This window comes from Argentina silus (genome assembly GCF_951799395.1).
Source record: "Argentina silus genome assembly, chromosome: 9".
In the NCBI taxonomy this organism is placed as follows: Eukaryota; Metazoa; Chordata; class Actinopteri; order Argentiniformes; family Argentinidae; genus Argentina; species Argentina silus.
The window spans coordinates 14,355,062-14,372,008 of record NC_139663.1 but is presented as its reverse complement, the minus strand read 5'-3'; the positions used below and the strand labels follow the sequence as shown (position 1 = coordinate 14,372,008).

The 16,947-nt window shown below is 42.8% G+C and overlaps 3 protein-coding genes across 6 annotated transcripts; all 3 read right to left on the bottom strand.

Moving 5' to 3' along the window:
* Nucleotides 1-285: 285 nt before the first annotated feature.
* Nucleotides 286-7,166, bottom strand: naa60 (N-alpha-acetyltransferase 60, NatF catalytic subunit). Of its 2 annotated transcripts, XM_083677957.1 has the most exons (8): nt 6,991-7,166; nt 6,015-6,130; nt 5,766-5,895; nt 4,856-4,876; nt 4,102-4,198; nt 3,534-3,768; nt 3,147-3,310; nt 286-2,907 (listed from the first exon to the last, which is right to left on the bottom strand). In XM_083677957.1, the coding sequence occupies exons 2-7, from the start codon at nt 6,122-6,124 to the stop codon at nt 3,154-3,156; spliced, it is 750 nt and encodes a 249-aa protein (XP_083534083.1). In that variant the 5' UTR covers nt 6,125-6,130; nt 6,991-7,166; the 3' UTR covers nt 286-2,907; nt 3,147-3,153. The 2 variants fall into 2 exon arrangements, with proteins under 2 accessions (XP_083534083.1, XP_083534084.1); XM_083677958.1 differs by lacking the exon at nt 4,856-4,876.
* Nucleotides 7,167-7,400: 234 nt separating this feature from the next.
* LOC310810053 (GTPase IMAP family member 8-like) lies at nt 7,401-12,615 on the bottom strand. Of its 3 annotated transcripts, XM_083677651.1 has the most exons (7): nt 12,567-12,615; nt 11,839-11,909; nt 10,887-11,582; nt 9,866-10,570; nt 8,871-9,524; nt 8,373-8,687; nt 7,401-8,323 (listed from the first exon to the last, which is right to left on the bottom strand). In XM_083677651.1, exons 2-7 carry the CDS (start codon nt 11,852-11,854, stop codon nt 8,253-8,255), a joined length of 2,457 nt encoding a protein of 818 aa, XP_083533777.1. In that variant the 5' UTR covers nt 11,855-11,909; nt 12,567-12,615; the 3' UTR covers nt 7,401-8,252. The 3 variants fall into 3 exon arrangements, with proteins under 3 accessions (XP_083533777.1, XP_083533776.1, XP_083533778.1); XM_083677650.1 differs by lacking the exon at nt 12,567-12,615 and having other exon boundaries at nt 11,839-12,371; XM_083677652.1 differs by lacking the exon at nt 12,567-12,615 and having other exon boundaries at nt 7,401-8,687; nt 11,839-12,371.
* Nucleotides 12,616-13,020: 405 nt separating this feature from the next.
* LOC310810054 (GTPase IMAP family member 8-like) lies at nt 13,021-16,537 on the bottom strand. Its single transcript, XM_083677653.1, has 4 exons — nt 16,517-16,537; nt 15,985-16,055; nt 14,838-15,533; nt 13,021-14,492 (listed from the first exon to the last, which is right to left on the bottom strand). Exons 2-4 carry the CDS (start codon nt 15,998-16,000, stop codon nt 13,915-13,917), a joined length of 1,290 nt encoding a protein of 429 aa, XP_083533779.1. The 5' UTR covers nt 16,001-16,055; nt 16,517-16,537; the 3' UTR covers nt 13,021-13,914.
* Between the last annotated feature and the right edge of the window lie 410 nt (nt 16,538-16,947).

The following is a 16,947-nucleotide window of genomic DNA, read 5'->3' as shown; positions in this document are numbered from 1 at the left end:
TGCATAAAATACAAATGACAAATCAATGGTTATTTTAATCAGGCAGTGTGATGCTTCAACTCGCATCCCCCCCCCCCCCTCTCTCTCTCTCTCTCTCGCACGCACACCCACCCACACACACACACCCCCCCCCCCCCTCTCTCTCGCACGCACACACACCCACACCCACAAACAACAACAACATTATGACTTTGAAAAATCATTTATATTTTCTTCTGAGCTGTTGGTTTCAAACATCTTGAACATGTATGATTGGTGTACACACACACAGATAGATGCACGACCAACCAGAAACGGTATGAATGTCAACACGGATGCCTGCTGATAAAATAGCAGGTGATTTTAAAAAAAAGGAGAAAAAAAAGAAGTAGCAAGTGTCGGATATACTTTCAAATGAACGGAAGTAATAAATAGCCTGGGTACTTAATACTGTACATGTGAAATCAAACAAATAGAAAGGAAGGGGATATAGAACAGCTTCTGAAGAGGTTACAGTGGTCTGATAGGAGGCACTCCCTCAACGTGAACAGCAGAGGGCGCTATAACACCACATTTTCATTAGGGGATAAGGTCTGCATACATTAATATCATTACTACTTTATAGAATGATTGATTTCTGTAAGCAAGTAATACTTTACAATTATATTATTATCATTGTATCATCAATTGTCATATCGTAAATTACATCCCTATTACTGTATGATTCTTTATTTCAATTGGGATGAAAATTCACTTTATCTCTCTTCCGGCAATTGAAATACAATCCATAAAAGTAATTTTGAAGTGATGGACAAATCAGCTTAAAGGTTACTAAGGTATTCCCTTAATCATGAAAACGTCATGTAGTGCTTTTGAAATAATCCCTTAAAAACATGAAAGTTTTATCGCCTATCGGAGATCTTTTCTGCCTGCCGCAATAAGACTGTACAACTCCTCCTACGGCTGGCTCGATCGGGGTCATCAGAGTCAGGCTGGGAGTTATCAGAGTCGGGCTGGGGGATGTTAAATCATACTGGACTGTTCTTACTGTATATAACGTTTCAGAAGTCTATTTTATTCTATTATTCTATTGTCACTTTATTCTGTTGTTGTTATTTGTGATGTGAACGCCTTAATTTCCCCTCGGGGATCAATAAAGTACCTATCTATCTATCCTTAACATAAAAGACAACAGACAAACAAAAAGATTAAAAATAAAAAAAATGCAAAAAAACAACAACATAAAAATCAGCTCAAGTTGCAATCACAAACATTAGTTTAAAAACCATCCATTCTTCAGCCATTGGGAAAAAAAGGACATTGTATATTTTGTATTTACACAAACTACCTCTGGGTGAATACTGTGGCAATGTCTCAAATGACACACTATCCCCTATGAAGTGCACTAGTTTGGCCTCCTATGGCCCATGTTGTACACCAGTGGTGTACCGTAAATCCGACTTTCACGTAAATCACGCACTGAGGTCAAAGAGAGATTTGCACCGGACATTGAGTTACTAGTACGGATTCAGTCATATAGAGGAACAGAGGCTGGATGAGAATAGTATTTGATATCATTCCTCACTCCATTCCATAGATTACAATGAGCTTATCCTCCGACTCCTACCTCCACCAGCCTCCTCTGGAATAGAGTGTCATTTGAGTTTTGCAGATCTTTTTTTCTGCAATCAGACAGGTCACCCTGAGTAGTTTCACCCATCAACATCAATACTACTTTCATTATTCCTGGAATACACCCTCCGTTTGTAAAAACCTTCCCCTCTCAGACACCCTGCACTTAAGACAAATGAATTACAATGTCAAAATAGTGTGTGTCGTTCGGGGTTGGTGTCCATTTCGACATTTTGATTCACTCAGTGCAAGTGAATTTAAAATATCAATTCATGAATTTAAAAAAAATAAAAAAAATAATCCTCATAAAAAACAATGGGTTGTTTTCAAGGAAGTGAATTTGAGTGAGTGTGAATTTGACTCAGGGACAGCAGGCTCTAGACTTTATTATAAAACAATCACACAGAGTGGGGCTGGGTGGGGAAGTGTCTGACCACAACTCTCTAAGCACAGGTCCAGGGTCAGCTCGGTCCTTAAGATCCCAACCACATGCTTGAGGGGTTTCTATGCAAAGCTGACCTTAGATCAGTGCTTAGAGGCAACTTCAACAAACATTGATTCAGACACACACACACACACACACACACACACACACACACACACACACACACACACACACACACACACACACACACACACACACACACACACACACACACACACACACACACACACACCTCTAGGTGGGGGGAGTTCTACCATCGTAGACCTAGCTTAATTAAACTCTAATATAAACAGACAGGCAGACATACAGTAAAAATCTAATTTCGGCTATATTATTAAAAATCTGGACAAACCAAAAGACTGGTTCTCTATGTCAGCAGCAAACTTCCAGGTGTAGAAAGGAGCGGACTGCAGGATTCGGGCTCAACGCCCGATTTCAACTCAGTCAACTGAAATTCAACTCATGAACGCAGGAAACAAACCCATTGTTTTTCAAATGTGGGCTGTTCAATTCATGAACTGAATTTCCCATTAAACTCCTGAATTGACTTGAGTTGAAATGCAACTGACTCCCAACTCTGGCGAACTGCTGGATCCACACAGGAGTAGAGGGGCGATAAACTACTGACAGCATATCTATATATATATATTTATATATATATATATGTGGATTTATATATTAGATTATATATATATATGTAATGTACAAGTATAATACATAGTCTGTGACAGCTGTGTACAGAGAGGAGGGGGGGGGCAGGGGTTTGAGCCCTCAGTCTTTGCTGGGTTCAGTGTGTTTGTGTGTGTGTGTGTCCAGGGGAAGACTCCAGTGAGAAACAAAATACTGCACTCCTGAAACAGAGAGAGGGAACGAGAGGGAGCGAGAGAAGAGAGGGGGTTAGATAGGTAAGATAGGGACACACACATCACACACATACGGACACACACACACATGATATACACACACACACACACAATACACATACAGAACCCAGCAAAAACGAACAGCTCAAAACCCTACCTCCCCCTCCCCCCTCTCTGTACTCATCAGACACACACATACACACACATACACACACACACCCACCCACCGGTGGGTCACATGGTCCTGCTGTACTGTATGCCGGTCTTGGAGGCGATGCCGGACCAGGGCAGCAGGCTGCGGAGGAGGGACTGGGCCTGGCGGTAGAGCCTCTGGGGAATGGAGCAGGGGCTGAGGCTGGCCAGGGCAGAACCAATGTGCTGGATGTAGTCAGTGGGAATCAGTTAAGGAGCATAGGGCTTTCAAATGGGGGTCATGTGAAACATATGGGGTTACTTTCAAGATCACACTCTCTCTCTCTCTCTCACACACACACACACACACACACACACACACACACACACAGACACTGACGTACGTACGCACGCACGCACGCACGCACACACGCACGCACACACACAGGCCCCCCCCCCCATCCACCTCTCCTAAAGGATATAATATCGTCCAGGGCGGATGGCCTCCGTTGATGTAGAGCACGTAGGTGAAGCCGTCTTTGAGCACGCCTCGTATGGAGTAGTAGTAGGGCAGGTAGTGGTGCTGCCGGAAGTCCCTGTTCTCGTAGAAGTGGATGGCTGTGTTGTTGGTGGTCAGCACGTGCAGGTAGATGGCCTTGCAGTGGTCCTGGGCCGTGGTGGAGATGTGCTCCTTCAGACTGTCCAGCAGCAGGGAGCCTGGTGGGGGGAGGGGGTGAGAGAGAGAGAGAGAGAGAGAGAGAGGGTGAGAAAGAGAGAGAGAGAGAGAGAGAAGTGAGTGTGTGTGTGAGAGAGAGGGGGGGGGGGGGGGGGTTACAAGAGATAAATAGAAAAAGGAGCAAAAAAGAATACAGAGAGAGGAGTGTATATGGGAGTGTGTGTGTGTGTGTGTGTGTGTGTGTGTGTGTGTGTGTGTGTGTGTGTGTGCGTGTAGAGCAGCACAGAACCCCGCGCAGGGAAGAAAGGGGAAGTGGAAGTATCCATCAAATCATCTGTGTGGGTGCGAGGCTGTGGTAGCGTGTGTTTTCCTACCGATTCCGTGTTTCCTGAACTCCTTGACGACACCCAGGCTGAGGATGTAGGCCACCTGCGTGTCCACAGGAAAACTGGAGGCCAGGATGTCGCCATCCTAACACAGGGAGGGGTCACAGACGCGTGTAAACACTCCCACGGTACAAGGAGGGTCATAAACACTCCGACACACACCAGCTATGTAGTTAAAAAAACACTCCTCCCACAGGGACTACAGATGTTATTAACACTTATAGACACACCAGATACATGCAGTATGTAGTTAGAAACACACCTTCAGTACACACCAGCTACGTAGTTCTAAACACTCCTACATACCAGGAAATGGAGTTAGAAACACTCCTACATACCAGGGAGGGCTTATAAACACACCAGGGAAATATAAACACTCCTAGACACCAGGTATGTAGTTATAAACATTCCTACACACCAGCTATGTAGTTATAAACACTCCTACACACCACGGAAATGCAGTTATAAACACACCTACACACCAGATATGTAGTTATAAACATTCCTACACACCAGCTAGGTAGTTATAAACACACCTACATACCACGGAAATGCAGTTATAAACACACCTACACACCAGAAATGCAGTTATAAACACACCTACACACCAGAAATGCAGTTATAAACACACCTACACGCCAGAAATGTAGTTAGAAACACTCCCACACACTAGGGAAACCGAGTTAGAAACACTCCTACACACTCCTACACACACACCCATAAAACAAGCACTAAAACTCACACTGGGGCACTTAGTCAGATCCTAAGGGAGTATAAACGTGAGATTAGAGATGGATGACGAGACACACACACACACACAATTTTAAACATACAACAGGCCTAGTATAGTGGTTCTATTAAACACTTGCCCAGGGACTACAGCTGAAAATGAGCCAATTGGCTAAAACCGGCACATTTACAGTGATGTTAAAAGTAAGTGTGCATTGTCCCTGTAAAACTCAACTGAAACTGAACATAAAGTAAAGTTGTCTCCCATCTGGCCTGGTTCACTGTCCTTCACAGACCTGGTGTGACTAGGCATGTATAAGCTGTTGCTCCATCTGGTTGTCTCAATGTTACACCCATCCAGTCCAGGGGAGGCTGGTGGAGGTATAAATCGGAGGACGGGCCAAATAAACTACAATACCGATGGTCACCTGTCTTCAACTTTATGTACCACTGCTTTCATCTCTCTCTCTCTCTCACCACCACCCCTCTTCTTCTCCTTCTCCTCTCCCTCCTCTCTCTAACCCTCTTCTCCCCCACTTCACTCCTTGATTACCACCACCTCCTCCTCCTCCTCCTTTCCCTCCCCTCCCCTCCCCTCCCCTCTCCTCTCCTCTCCTCCATGGAAACTAAATCAGTCAAGGACATCTAGATCTGCTGTCTAATTAGCAACAGACTAAAAACAGAATCTGGAATGTCAGAGTGTTCCATTTACCACTTTTCCAAAAGGGAGCGCATAGCAGCAGGGATAAACTGCACTGGAAATGCACTGAATGACCTGCTGAGTACGACACCCCCCCTTCTCTAACCCTAACCCCCCATGCACACACACACACACACACACACACAACCTCTTCATGTCTAAAATGATAACATTTGTAATGTGTTGTCAATTAGCTTTCATACAGCCGTCTAGCCTCCCCTACCTCTTTGTGTACTTTCGTCCGGCCCTTGATCTCGGCCACGATCATTCCAACGATGCCTCCTTTGAAGGTGGCAGCGAGGGAGAAGAACTTCTTGTTGGAGGTAATGTCGTGATACCATGAGTCTGGGTACCTGGGGGAGGGGGGAGAGACACAGGACATATATATACAGTACAGAATGAGTAGAATTTGCAGGTTATTAGGTTATGAGAAGGAGCTGGCCAATCGTCGGCCATGGGGTGAAGCGCTTACTCGATGGGGAACCAATCGCCACAGAGCAGCTTGACGCTGTCTATGTCATCCTGGCAGAGGAGGCGGAGCTGGACTTCGCTGAGCGCAGTGGGGGGCACCACGTCAGTCATTCACACCTGGGGTCAGCCAATAGGAGGAGAGAAACGGTTATTAACACCTGCGAGCAGCCAATAGGAGGAGAGAATATCAATTATTCATGACAGAGATACACCAATATCAATTGCTTTGGACCCAGTGGATACACACCTGTTTATGATTATTACATCAATAGCTAATTTCATTACTATTATTGTAGGCTGTGTGTCGACAGTCCAATAAAAGGTTTCAAGAAGCTTATGAACTGCCATGAGAACTGTCCTTGGTGCTGGACAAGAGTGCAAGGCCAAGTTTTACAGCATGACTTGTTATAAGCTAGCTAGCTAGCTAGCCAGCCAGCTAAGGTTCTGTAGTTGAATTGACTGTGGTACTGTCGCCTAAAGTAGATGTGGGTATAAAGTAAACTAACTCAAAGCTAAACCAGTGTCACAGCAATGGCTACATCCCCTATCTGACTAGCTTTGCTTGTGTTGACATCTGTCAAAGTTTTTAAACAGTGACAACAACACAGTAGTTGTTGTCCCGACCAACCGGTTGTGTCAGATGCAGCTACTTTTGAAACCCGTGTTTGTACTGAAGATTTCACTTCATTCAAACAGCCACTGTTTGACTATCTGATGATGGTTAGACAAACCAACAGCTAGCTAGTTCAGCTAGCTAGTTTGGCTAACGTTATAACAGGCTACCCATTTCACCACTAATCACCATGTGCTGCAAAATACATGGGTAAGAAATAACACTTACGTATACGTAACGTTACATAGGAAAACTCGGCAGGGTCATGGAAGAACGCTACATTTACAGCTATCTAGCTTAGCTGTCAGACTCAAGCTAATGTTAGCTAGCAAGCTAGCTAGCTCAGGAATATTTTGTAACCTACCTTGTTTCTGCACTAGAGCAAGAGGAACGTCGAGGAATATGTATTCCTTGGGTGTTGTCTGAAGGGTTCGCTACTGTGGAAGCACCATATTAAAACACTAATTTCCTCTCTATTACCAAGACCACTGGCACTCATTTAGCTGGAGACCACTGTCTTCCACTGACACATTAGCTTGCTAGTTTTGCTAATTTTGACAGCTAGCCAGTCGTCTACCTCCTGTGTGTAGTCACATTCCGGAAACTGAGCAAGAGAGCGGAAATGTAGTTCTGAGTGATATTGTTTTGTAGTTCAAACTTATTTCGTGTGTATTTTGGCATCCTGAAGCGCGATATAATGCCATCTCTGGTTATTCCCAAACAGAGATCAATTTCTAGGACCACCAATGAATATAGCATGCTAGTTATTCAGTTGATTGGTTTACTTTATTTTAACACAGATGTGCAAGGATACAATATGAGCCGAGATGATGACACATGAAAGCATAATATAATAGGCCTAGCTTAGTTCCACTTATTCTAGAGGAAAATGTAAATAAATAAATAAATAAAGTAAAATCTTCCCATTCTTGCTGACGTTCATGGCAATGGTATTTAAAACTACTGTTTAGGGGATGTGTTATGGACTCTATATTAAAGCAAAGATTGAATTCAATGTGATATGGAAATACACATACAGACAACCCATAAAACATACAGACAGCATGCATTTGATAAAATCCAGTAACTAATTTACACATATTGTAAAAAATGTTTATGTGAGCATGGATAGACATTTTCATTGATGCAATTGACAGCAACATATTGCTGATTAGCCATACATTTCTGTACAGTGTCTGCAATTTAAACTAAATATTGACTCAGAAAAGAATCATACACAAACATGGCAAGAGGCATAATTTAACTCTGTATGTGTTGAAACAGTATTGTTTTAGGTTAAAAAAAGTGAATTAGTCGTTAAAAACATCGTTGTTAGAGAATCATATACTATACAGTATGATATACTCTAACCAAGATGCTATATCCTGTACATTGTATTTTTAGGATTTTGGATTTCATGTTAAATATTGTATACATTTAATAAAGCATTGGGATTGTAAAACAATACAATAAGATAAAGTTGCTGATAACAATTCAAAGATTTGTATGGATGCTGCCTAAATCTGCTTTAGATTGCGAGGCCAAGTCAACATTCCTCACAATACATCTTAGGACACATCTCTATCAGGGAAACCCCACCCTAGGCACGGACCTCAGCAGGGTAAACTAACAGTTGGTCAAGGAATAAGTGTGTGTATCTCTCTGGCTCTTAGTCTTTGTATCCTTAGCATTCAGACCTTCTCTACGCCTGGGGATTCTACATCTGTTCATCCTCAGCATTCAGACCTTCTCTACGCCTGGGGACTCTACATCTGTTCAGGACAGGTATATCAAATTCAATACGGTGTCTCTCTCCTTCTGATGTGTCTCTTTCTGGGTGGGCGTCTGATGAAGCTTCAGTCTCAGCATCTGCTCTTCGCCTGAGGGACTTTGCTTGTTCGAGCCATCGTGGTCCTGAGCTTCTCTCAGATTCGGAGCCGACACCAGAACTCAGTGATGACTTTCTGGAGCGCTGAGATCCAAACAAAGAACCGAATCCAGAGCTGCTCATGGATTGATATGTAAAGCTTTTCACGCACGCAGATCTGGCAGATCCACTCACTGTAGAAGAAAACATACAGATGAAAAGTATTCAGTATAATATCCTATGAAATAAATAATCAGTACCATCCATGAATGTGTATGCATTATCTGGTTGTCTTCTTATTTGAAAATGTTTTAACACAAATGTTTATATTACTACTGGTCCCTGTCTGTCTCTTAACTTAATTGATCAATACTCACAACTGGGAGGATTAAAATCCCTGCTGTGTGCTCTCTTGAGTGGCAGTGGTGGTGGTAGATCTCCACTGTCATAATGGCTGCCTCTGTTTCCTGCCACCATCTCTTCTATCTTCTCCAGCAGCTCTGTGACTTGAGCGCCATCACTCTTCTTATTGTTGAGGACATGATACCTGTTCCCACATTTCTCAACAAGCTGCTGGAGGGCCTCCCCTTCACTCTCAATGTACTGCTCAATGGTTGTGTCTCCTAGACAGTCCCCATAGGTGAACAGCAACATAGTGTGACTCCAGACTCTCTCAGTGAGAAGCTCCAGGTGCTCCTCTGCAGATGCTTTCTCTTTATCTCTGAATGAAAAGTCTACCCGTATGACTAGGATGACAGCATGGGGTCCTGGGCGACACAGAGACGCACTAACCACAATCTCCTGCTTTCCCAGCTCAGAAGTGTGTTGAAGAGATAAATTCCTCCTCCATCCTGGAGTCTCAACCACAGTCACCTGCCTCCCTGCTACTTCTCCCTGTCTCTTCACACTCTGAGTAGTTCTCCCTAACCTAAACTCCTCTCTGTCCAGGATGGTGTTTCCTGATGCAGTTTTCCCAGCTGCTCTGTAACCGAGCAGAACAATCCTCAGCTCTGAGAGATGGTGGGAGTCACCTATCACAAAAATATAAGAAGAGTATCATTTCTAGCCCACAGTGGTAATGAGTTCGACTTGGTTGCCAGGAAGAGACTATCAATTTGTTTTGTTTTAAGATTACCTCTGAACAGTTAACTACAAACTTCTCCAGCCCCATCCCTCAGCTCTATAGCAAACCAAGAGGTGGGGCTCTGTAAATACATTTTGGACTATGGGTTTAAGGTATTTATATGGGACATACATATTGCTCATATAGTTGGGTATATTTGTTTTCATTTTTTAAATTAATTATAGACTGTAAAATGAACAATTAAAATGAACAAGTAAACTTCATAACATCAATAAAAGACAAACCTACCGTTCAGTGATCTGAAGGTCTCTCGTTGTCTCTTCACCTTCATCAGCCTCTCTTTCGCTCTCTTTTTCTCTGACTTCATCCTTACCTCCACTGCCTTTGATAACTTACTGTCTATGTCATAATGTCTGCTTCTGTTTCCTGCCACCATCTGCTCTATCTTCTCCAGCAGCTCTGTGACCTGAGTGCCACCCCCCCTGCTCTCATTGTTGAGGACATGATACCTGTTCCCACATTTCTCAACAAGCTGCTGGAGGGCCTCCCCTTCACTCTCAATGTGATGCTCAATGGTTGCGTCTCCCAGGCAGTCGCCATAGGTGAACAGCAACACAGTGTGACTCCAAACCCTCTCACTGAATAGCTCTGTGTGCTCCTCTACAGATATTTTCGCTTTATCTCTGAATGAAAAGTCTACCCGTACGACCAGGAGGAGAGCATGGGGTCCTGAGGGACACAGAGACACACTATCCACAATCTCCTGCTTTATCAGCTCACTGGTGTGTTCTACAGATACATTCCTCCTCCATCCTGGAGTGTCGACCACAGTGACCTGCCTCCCTGCTACTTCTCCCTGTCTCTTCACACACTGAGTAGTTCTCCCTAACCTAAACTCCTCTCTGCCCAGGATGGTGTTTCCTGATGAACTCTTCCCAGCCTCTATGGACCCCAGCAGCACAATCTTCAGCTCTGAGAAATGGTGGGAGTCACCTGTCACAGAAATATATGAAGAGTATCATTTCTAGCCAACTGTTAATTAGTTAGACTTGTTTGCCAGGAAGATACTATCAGTAGGTTTGGTATTAAGTTAACCCCTCAACAGTTAACTACAATCTTCTTCAGCCCCATCCCTCAGCTTTATAGCAAACCAAGGGGCGGGGCTTCCCTTTGGCTATGAAACTAGTTCAGGTCTGTGGTAGGTATAATATGGGTATATTTCTTTCTTTTTTATTAATTGGGAATCTTACAGACTGTGAACATGTTTGATACATAACATCAACGTCATTAATGAAAGACATAAACCTACCATCCAGTGATCTGAGCGTCTCTTTCTGTCTCTGCACCTTCATCAGCCTCTGTTTCGCTCTCTCTTCCTCTGTTCTCCTCTTCTCCTCCACTGCCTGTGATATCTCTCTGTCTATCTCATAAAATCTGCCTCTGCTTCCTGCCACCATCTTCTCTATCTTCTCCAGCAGCTCTGTGGCCTGAGTGTCATCACCCCTGTTCTTACTGTTGAGGACATGATACCGATTCCCACATTTCTCAACAAGCTGCTGGAGGGCCTCCCCTTCACTTTCAATGTACTGCTCAATTGTTGTGTCTCCCATATAGTCCCTACAGGTGAATAGTAACATAGTGTGACTCCATACCCTCTCACTGAGAAGCTCAAGATGTTTCCCTACGGACACTTTCTTTTCATCTTTAAATGATGAGCCCACTCGCATAACCAGGAGGAGAGCATGGGGTCCTGGGGGACACAGAGACACACTGAGCATAATCTCCTGTTTAACCAGCTCAGAGGTGTATTGAACAGGTACATTACTCCACCATCCTGGAGTGTCGACCACAGTGACCTGCCTCCCTGCTACTTCTCCCTGTCCCTTCACACACTGAGTAGTTCTCCCTAACTTAAACTCCTTTCTGCACAGGATGGTGTTTCCTGATGAACTTTTCCCAGCCCTTCTGTGTCCCAACAGCACAATCCTGAGCTCCTGTGGGGTGCCTGTCAATGAAAAGTCAAGTGAAAGTCGTTAACTCAAAATGCCTCAGAAAAACTTTACTCTAACTCTCGCTGCTTTAACTATTCATATACTAATATTGGGCCCAAAATGAAATAATGGTGCGATTTGTTGAACATGAAAACACGTTGGTTCATACAATTGCTATGAATTAATTCAAAGCAATGGTCTTTATGAACTTAATTATATAGCAGTGTAACTTACAAGAATACTCTACCAATTGATGTGATTGGTACTCACCAGGGGGTGAGGCCATCTCTGTGTTTGTTTTTCTCTCTTTGTGTCTCTACTGTCCTCTTGAGGATGAAGCACTGTTTGATTAAAACAGGTGATTACATCAGACTTTTCATTTTCCTCATTCTGGTGTCAGTGTATCGGGACCAGGTGTGGAATGTCACCAAACATGGATGACTACTGACTGTAAGTCACCACTTCAGGTTTTACCTGTTCATCTCTACTTACACATTTCACATTTCAAACATTGATAACACAGCCTTTAGCAGCTTCCTTAAGAAACGTGTACTTTTCGTCCTATTAAATGAGTTATTAGCGTTATCAATTTGAATATTGTACTCCATCACCATCAGCTACTGTAATTATAGAGTTATATAGAGTTATAGAGTATAGAGCTAAACCCACGTCCAACTAATCCCTCTAATTCAGCCACTGTTGTTATGTATTTTGCTCAACTTGACATGATTTGGTCGAACAATCTTATACCTCCATATGTAACCAGGTATGAATTTAATACCTCTGCTGGCATGAGGAACACAATGACTTGGCTTAATTTATAAGTGTACACAAAGGATTTGATAAACCCAAATGAAAATAATGCACCTGAAATAGAATGTGCTATAGTTGTTCAGGATGAAAAATGAATATTCAGAAAACCACCCACCCACACAAACCACCCATTTATGAAAAATGTAGCTTAACAGTTTCAATAGCCAGAGGAAAGGTTCACCTACCTCCTCTCCTTGTTGTACCAAATCAAATCAACATTATGAAAGTTTAGTCCTTGGGTTCTGTTTGGGTTCATTCTAGACTACCTCACATGCAGGCGTGGCGTTCAACTTCAGACAGCTCACCAGTTCATCTTACTGATAAGCACTGATCAAACTGGTTTGATGAGGAAGCTGGCTGGCACTGAGGGATGTCTGTGTGCATACCTACGTTGTCTATAACAATGTCACACTGTAACTAGAGCTGCAATCATGGTTGTACACTAGGTAACTATTGATTACAATACATCTATCTATCTATCTATCTATCTATCTATCTATCTATCTATCTATCTATCTATCTATCTATCTACTGTATATGGTTAAGGTCCATGAAGGAGCATCTATTGATGTTAAACATCAATTAATCTAGAAAAAAGACCACTGGATATATGCAGTATTGACACAACTAAGCCATTCATTCAAATCAAATCAAACTTTATTTAAAGTGCACATAAACATCACCGCACACTTCACACAAAACAAGATAGAGAAGAGAGGAAGAATTAATTACCCAACAAAATACAGAACAATTCATGTGATTTTTTAATGGTATGCATATTATTGCTTGTCTGTCTATAAACCAACATAAATTCTAGCAAAAGGGCTCGTAGGCTCTCCCTCTATGATGTCAATGCCAGCAGCATATAGGCAGAGAGTGGTTTACTGTCTTTGACAGGTGGCTCCTTAAGACTAGAAATCTCCTCCTTTATCTCTCTCTGGGTTGACACCTGACTCAGCCAAAGAATACAGATCTGCCCTCTGCTGGTGGAACTTTGGTGGGTTGATTCCTTTTGATCCTGAGTTTCCCAAAGACTCATGGATGGATCTTAGTAGTGCAAAGGCCACCCTTTCCTACCCTGTTGCCTCTATGGCTTGAACTAGGCAGTGGTTTAAAAAAAAAAAAAATCAATTGTTCAATTGACAAAATGTTCCTTAGCACGTTCTATTCTGAATAGAATGTTGCTAAAGAATATTTTGTCAGTTGACCAATTGAACAAATTGTAACTTTAAACAGGTTGCTGGGAAGTGTCCCAACGTTTTCCCAATCTTGACTCAAGTTTTGGGATTCAACGAAGTACATGTATCAAAATGAATTGCCGTCTTGCCCTATGACCGCTGCCTAGCTCAATGCCATAATAGTGCCTTTTCTAAAGCCTTTAGGAGCAGGTGGCCTTTGGACTAAAGAGCACCAAGGAGCTCACATATTTCCTGTGTCCACTTTCAAATTCCTTGCAAATTTCGCCATAGGCAGAGGTAACAACACACCTCGGTACTCTATGGGGAGCTTATATCAGAACTCAGAGAGGTGCTTCTAGAACTCCAAACTCAGAACTGTCACCATCTCCTTTATCTTCTCCAGCAGTTCTGTGACCTGAATGTCATCACCCCTGTTCTCATTGTTGAAGACATGATACCTATTCCCACATTTCTCAACAAGCCACTGGAGGGCCTCCCCTTCACTTTCAATGTACTGCTCAATGGTTGTGTCTCCAAGACAGTCCCCATGGGTGAACAGCACTATTGTGTGTCTCCACACTCCCTTACCAAAAAGCCTCAAGTGTTCACCTACTGTTGCTCTAAATTCTGGGAATGAGACATCCAACCGGATAACCAGGAGCAGAGTTGGTGGTCCTCGGGGGCAGATAAACATACAACGCGTAATCTCATGTTTTATCTTCATCTGATTGCGGTGATGTTGCCACCATCCTGGGGTGTCGACCACAATCACCTGCCTCCCTGCTACTTTTCCCTGTCTCACAACACTATCAGTAGTAGTGTTCTTTGAGTCAAACTCCTCTCTGCCCAGGATGGTGTTTCCTGTTGAACTCTTTCCTGACTCTTTGTACCCCAGCAGCACAATCCTCAGCTCTGAGAGATGAAGGGAGTCACCTGTCAGAGATAACAACAATGTTTTAATTTTTATCAGTCTATATTCTAGCATACACTGATTACAATGTACTACTTTCGTCCCAGAGTTTGATTCTGTCGTCACTAAGTGACCATGCTGCTAAGTGAAAGTGGTGTATCTTGATGAACTGATGAACAAGTAAGGCTATTTAAGGAAGGCTTTTAATTTAAGTTAAGGGGTTGGGAGAAAAATGTAAACAATCAGATGAATTCAGAAGATGTGTTGTTTTTTACTGCGATTTGAATGCACATAGCCTTTAATACTTTGATCTATACTTTGTTGTTAAAGGTATGATACGTGAAGTTAATTAATGAAAAAAATCCTACCATCCAGTGAGCTGAGGGTCTCCATCTGTTTCTGCACCATCATCAGCCTCTTTCTTGCTCTCTCTTTCTCTGTTCTCCTCTTCTCCTCCACTGCCTGTGATAACTGTCTGTCTATCTCATAATGTCTGCCTCTGTTTCCGGCCACCATCTTCTTTATCTTCTCCAGCAGCTCTGTGGCCTGAGTTCCATCACCGCTGTTCTCATTGTTGAAGACATGATACCTGTTCCCACATTTCTCAACCAGCCACTGGAGGGCCTCCCCTTCACTCTTAATGTGCTGCTCAATGGTTGTGTCTTCCAGATAGTCCCCATAGGTAAATAGCAGTATAGTGTGTATCCAAACCCCCTTACCAAGAAGCTTCATGTGACCCTCTACAGATACTTTCTCTTTCTCTTTAAATGATAAATCCAATCGTGTGACCAGGAGAACAGTTTGTGGTCCTGGTGGACACAGAGAAGCACTGAGCACAATCTCCTGTTTAACCAGCTCAGGTGTATACTCAATGGGAAGATTCATCCACCATCCTGGAGTGTCGACCACAGTGACCTGCCTCCCTGCTACTTGTCCCTGTCTCTTCACACACTGAGTAGTTTCCCCTATCTCAAACTCCTCTCTGCACAGGATGGCGTTCCCTGATGAACTCTTCCCAGCCCTTTTAAACCCCAGAAGCACAATCCTCAGCTCCCGGGCGGTCCCTGTCTTTGAAAATAAAGTGGTTAGCACCAGTTGAGGCTGGTGGAGGTAGAAGGATGGGCTCATTGTAATGCATGGAATATGTAGGCAGAGACCAACATCTAGGCACATTCCATTCCATGTATTACAATTCCATGCATTACAATGAGTCCCTCCTCCAATATCTACCTCTTCCAGCCTCCCCTGGTTAGCACTTACTGTAATGCTTTGGTAAAAAAATGTTACTGTAACATTAGACTGTATAGTTAAATTACTATGCTGCTTCAGCTATTCATTTATTAATTTTGGGCCCAAAATGTAATATTAAGTTTGATTTGTTATAATTATAATTTGTAAAATCTGTTTCACACAATTACTGTATTTATTTGTATGGATTGTATTTCGCACAGTTTTACAACTAACCATACCATTGTAGCCTGCTTGATACAATAGGAGATACTTATAAATGCTCACCAGGATTTGAGGCCATATTTGCTTTCGATTTTCTCTCCTAGTGTCTGTTCTCCTCTCTTGAGTCTGAAGCACTGATTGATCAAAACATTAGATGAGACTGTTGTTGTGAAACATGTTTCTCATTCTGGAATCAATGCTTAGCAGTTCTAGAATATCAAACATGGATGAAAACTTAGTACTCTATGTTAGGGGTGTGCTATCTTATCCACAGATAGCCGATCTGGGCACTTGTTTTCGTTCTAATCAAGCAATAACACATCTGGTTCAACAATTCAAAGAATGAAGCCTTGTATCACTTCAAATCAAATCAAATCAAATTGTATTTCTCTCTTATATCACATACAGTTGTAATTGACATTGTGAAATGTCTTGGGATCTTGCTCCACGCTCAACAACTTGATTAGTGACTTACATCTGGTGTGTTACTGTTTGGTTAAGAAAGCCTGCACCCACACCTGCCCTACGTGAATAAAACCCAGAGAAAGTGAACTAAACAACAAGATCAGTCAGAGGAAAAGTTCACCTACTGTACCTCCTCTCTTCGTTGAGTCAAATTAAACACATGCATGTAAAGAGCCAGAGCACTGTGACTTGAGGAATGGCATTCAAAGGCTGCCTCTTCAATTATCTGCTCTGAGAACCACATGATCAAACCGGTTAGATGCATACAGTACTTGCACTGTAACACAATGCATACTGTAACTGGAAGAGCCACATTCAAGAAACATTGCAGGTAACTATTGGTAACACTTTGCGGGTACTGTAGAGGATAAGGAGCTATATCTGAGGTTGATATTACAAATGAACATTGCAACATCAACTGCTTTGATTTGATTGATATCAGTTTAGATACAATAACACAGTTCTGTAATATAGTTGTGGCCATCACACATGAAAACATATTCTCTTCCAGTGTGGTGTATTCACATGCAACATCTAGTGGTGGGGAGTCGACCCCAAAAT